We start from the raw sequence: 3,858 nt of genomic DNA, 5'->3' as shown, positions 1-3,858 counted from the left end.
AGATAATGCATAACTTTCTTAACAGCTTTCCAATGATCCATTCCAGGATCACTTTGATATCTTCCAAGCATGCCGACCACGTAGGCTAAATCTGGATGGGTACAAACTTGAGCATACATGAGACTTCCTAGTGCCGATGCATAATGAATACTCTTCATTTCTTCCCGTTCCAAATTGTTCCTGGGACTCTGTGAACCACTAAACATATCTCCCTTAATCACAAGAGCAATGCCAGCTGCGCACTTATCCATGTTGAACCTTTTCAGGACTTTCTCAACATAGGCCTTCTGAGATAATCCCAGCAATCCTTGAGTCCTATCTCTGTAAATCTCTATTCCTATAACATAGGAAGCTTTACCGAGATCCTTCATGTCAAAATTCCTAGAAAGGAATTTCTTGGTTTCCATCAACATGCCTAAATTGCTACTGGCAAGTAAGATGTCATCAACATACAAAACTAGAATGATGAACTTGCTCCCACTGTCCACATCATTTTCCTTGAATCCGAATTCTTTGATAATTGTGTGAAGCTTTAAGTACCACTGCCGAGAGGCTTGTTTCAAACCATAGATGGATCGGTCAAGCTTGCACACTAAATGTTTCTTGCCTTCAACCTGAAAACCTTCAGGTTGTTTCATATAAACAATCTCATGCAAATGTCCATTTAGAAAAGCAGTCTTGACATCGATCTGATGTAGCTCTAAATCATAATGAGCTACTAAAGCCATGACTATCCTCAAAGAATCTTTCTTGGAAACAGGAGAGAAAGTCTCTTTGAAGTCTATTCCTTCCTTTTGAGTGTAACCTCTTGCAACCAGTCTTGCTTTATGTCTATCAATGCCGCCCTTGGAGTCACGTTTGGTCTTAAAGACCCATTTGCAGCCAACTGGTTTGACTCCATTTGGTAACTCAGTGAGTTTCCAAACTTGGTTCTTCTCCATTGAGAGTAGCTCTTCCTTCATGGCTTGAAGCCATTTAGCCAACTGATTACTTTCCATAGCTTGATGGAAAGAGACGGGATCATCATCCATCTCTCCTTCATATTCACACTCATTAAGATAGACCTCATAGTCATTTGGAATGGCCGATCTCTTTTCTCTCTGCGACCTGTGCAAAGGCTGATCAGTAGGAACTTCTACTGTGCCCTCATCCGTAGGGGGTGTTATGTCTGGAATGCCTTCAGGTTCGACTATGTCCTCATGAATGGGGACAGACACCACTTTTTCTTGGAAAACTGGCAATGGAATTGTAACACGGTTTTCCTCAAAAGTGATCTTCCTAGGCACAACACTCCCACTGGAGTCGCCGTCTTCCAAAAACTTGGCGTATCTAGTCTCTATGATACGGGTATTATGACTAGGACAATAAAATCTAAAACCCTTAGACCTATCAGGATAACCAATGAAATGACAAGTAACAGTTTTAGGATCTAATTTCCTTATTTGGGGATTGTAAATTTTAGCCTCTGCCAAGCACCCGCATATGTGCAAGTATCCTAAACTCAGTTTCCTACCAACCCATAGTTCATAAAGAGTTTTTGAAACTGCCTTTGTAGGAACCCGATTTAGTATGTGCACTGCCGTCTTTAAGGCTTCTCCCCAAAGAAACTCAGGCAAGGAAGAATTACACAACATGCTTCTTACCATATCCATAAGAGTATGGTTTCACCTCTCAGCCACACCATTCTGCTCAGGTGTTCCTGGCATTGTGTATTGAGCAACGATACCGTTCTCTTGTAGATACACAGCAAAAGCCCCTAGATTGCAGCTCGTTTCGAAGTATTTACCATAGTATTATCCGCCTCTATCGGACCTCACAACTTTAATTTTTAAATCAAGTTGATTTTCAACTTCGGTTTTATAAATCTTAAACATATCCAGGGCTTCTGATTTTTCATTGATAAGACATATATAGCCATAGCGAGAAAAATCATCAATAAAGGTAATAAAATATCTTTGTCCACCAACTGTCGGAGTTGGAAAAGATCCACAGATATCAGTGTGAATGATCTCTAGTAGACTCATACTCTTGGTTGCCCATTTCTTACTAGTTTTAGTGTATTTTCCTTTTATGCAATCAGTACATACACCAAAATCGAAAAAGTCAAGTGGTTCAAGAACTCCTTCCTTTACAAGTCGTTTCATTCTATCTTTCAATATATGACCCAACCATTTATGCCATAGAACTGAGGAGTTGTTGTCCATTTGATTTCGTTTATTACCAACATTTCCAATTTTATCATTCATATGAAGAGAAAATAAATTTTGAGCATAAGAGAAATATAATTTATTCTTATATAGATCTCCATCAAAACACCAGATCCAACCATATGGGATTCACGGAATAGAGTAAATTGTCCATTACTAAACTTAAATTCAAAACCATAGGAATCAAGTCTTGCAACAGAAATTAAATTCCTAGTAATCCTCGGAACATAAAGAGTATCTACTAAATCTAAGCAAAAGCCCTTATCCAAAATGAGACGAAATGTCCCTACGGCTTCCGCATCAATCTCTATTCAGTTCCCTACTTTAATGGTCCATTGTCTTTCGCTCAGTTTCCGACTTTGCACGTAACCCTGCATAGAATTTGTAATGTGAACAGATGCACCAGTATCAACCCACTAAGTATCTTTAGGTGCGTCAATCAAATTGGATTCAAAATATATAAAAACTAAATTATTACCTTTCTTTTCAAGCCATGACTTGTACTTGGCACATTCAATCTTTATGTGTCATCTTTTCCTGCAAAAGTAGCATTTGATACCCAATTTGCCCTGAGGGGTGGTGCCATCTGCAGGTTCACCTTCTTTGCCTTTGTTTCCACCTTTCTTGCCCTTCTTCTTAAAATTGGTCTTTGTGGGACCCAATGCGATATAGTGAGCACTATCTTGCCTTTCTGCTTTCAACATTTTCTCTTCTTGGACACACATGGCAATTAACTCGCCCATAGTCCACTTCTCTTTCTGCGTATTATAGTTAATTTTAAAATGTCCAAATTGTACAGGAAGAGAAGTCATTATAAAGTGGACAAGGAAACCTTCAGAAATTTCCATTTCCATCTTTTTAAGCTGAGAGACCATGTCGCACATTTTCATTATGTGTTCACGCACGACTCTGTCCGTCATACCTGAGAGTCAGCATCCGCATCATAAGGGTGCTAGCAAGTGCTTTGGAAGTCCCCTTGAATTGCTCCACAATTGATGCTAAGTATTCCTTGGCGGTCAATTCCTTTTTGTCTTTAGTGTCAGAAATTGCACCCCTAATGGTCGTACTTATGGTACTTTTCATTATCATAAGAATCATGCGGTTTGATCGCTCCCACTTGGCACGAAGTACCTTAGCCTCGGGTGTACTTGTAGTCGAGTCCTTAGGTGGTTCATCAATCAAAAGCGCACAATCAAGTTCCATGCGACCGAGGGCAATATACAAGTGTTCCTTCCACTTCCCATAGTTTGTCCTAGTTAAGTGTTCAATACAAGACAAATATCCAGCAACAGCTCCAAGTGAAATCATTGTCATTAGAACATCGTTATCAATTTGCTCAGTAAATACAACACTTGATCCACAATCGAGTATATTTTGCATTCATCAAAATTAATCTAACTCTTTCCAAAATGTTAGAATTTATATCACCGACAATTTCTTAGTGTGATACTTCAAGACACCCTTCGTGTCATTGTGACCCTTCGGTTGGGCTAAGCCGCGACACACAGTGGTTTCTTAACATGAGACAAACCGAAATCGAACAACTTAGCACTAGAGATTCTATCACCGTTGGGCTGAAAAGAATCCCAAGCCCAGTTATTCAATTCCAACCTTCTCATTCCACCCAATCAAACGGGACAATGATTTTCCA

At 39.5% G+C, this 3,858-nt stretch overlaps 1 protein-coding gene across 1 annotated transcript; it reads right to left on the bottom strand.

Annotated features, from left to right (window-relative positions):
* Nucleotides 1-3,104: 3,104 nt before the first annotated feature.
* Nucleotides 3,105-3,587, bottom strand: LOC143878793 (uncharacterized). Its single transcript, XM_077381025.1, has one exon. The coding sequence runs from the start codon at nt 3,585-3,587 to the stop codon at nt 3,105-3,107; it is 483 nt and encodes a 160-aa protein (XP_077237140.1).
* Nucleotides 3,588-3,858: the final 271 nt, after the last annotated feature.

This window comes from Tasmannia lanceolata, unplaced genomic scaffold (genome assembly GCF_043159265.1).
Source record: "Tasmannia lanceolata isolate RefF3 unplaced genomic scaffold, GAP_Taslan_0.1 ptg000006l, whole genome shotgun sequence".
In the NCBI taxonomy this organism is placed as follows: domain Eukaryota; kingdom Viridiplantae; phylum Streptophyta; class Magnoliopsida; order Canellales; family Winteraceae; genus Tasmannia; species Tasmannia lanceolata.
This window is presented reverse-complemented; position numbering and strand designations above follow the sequence as displayed.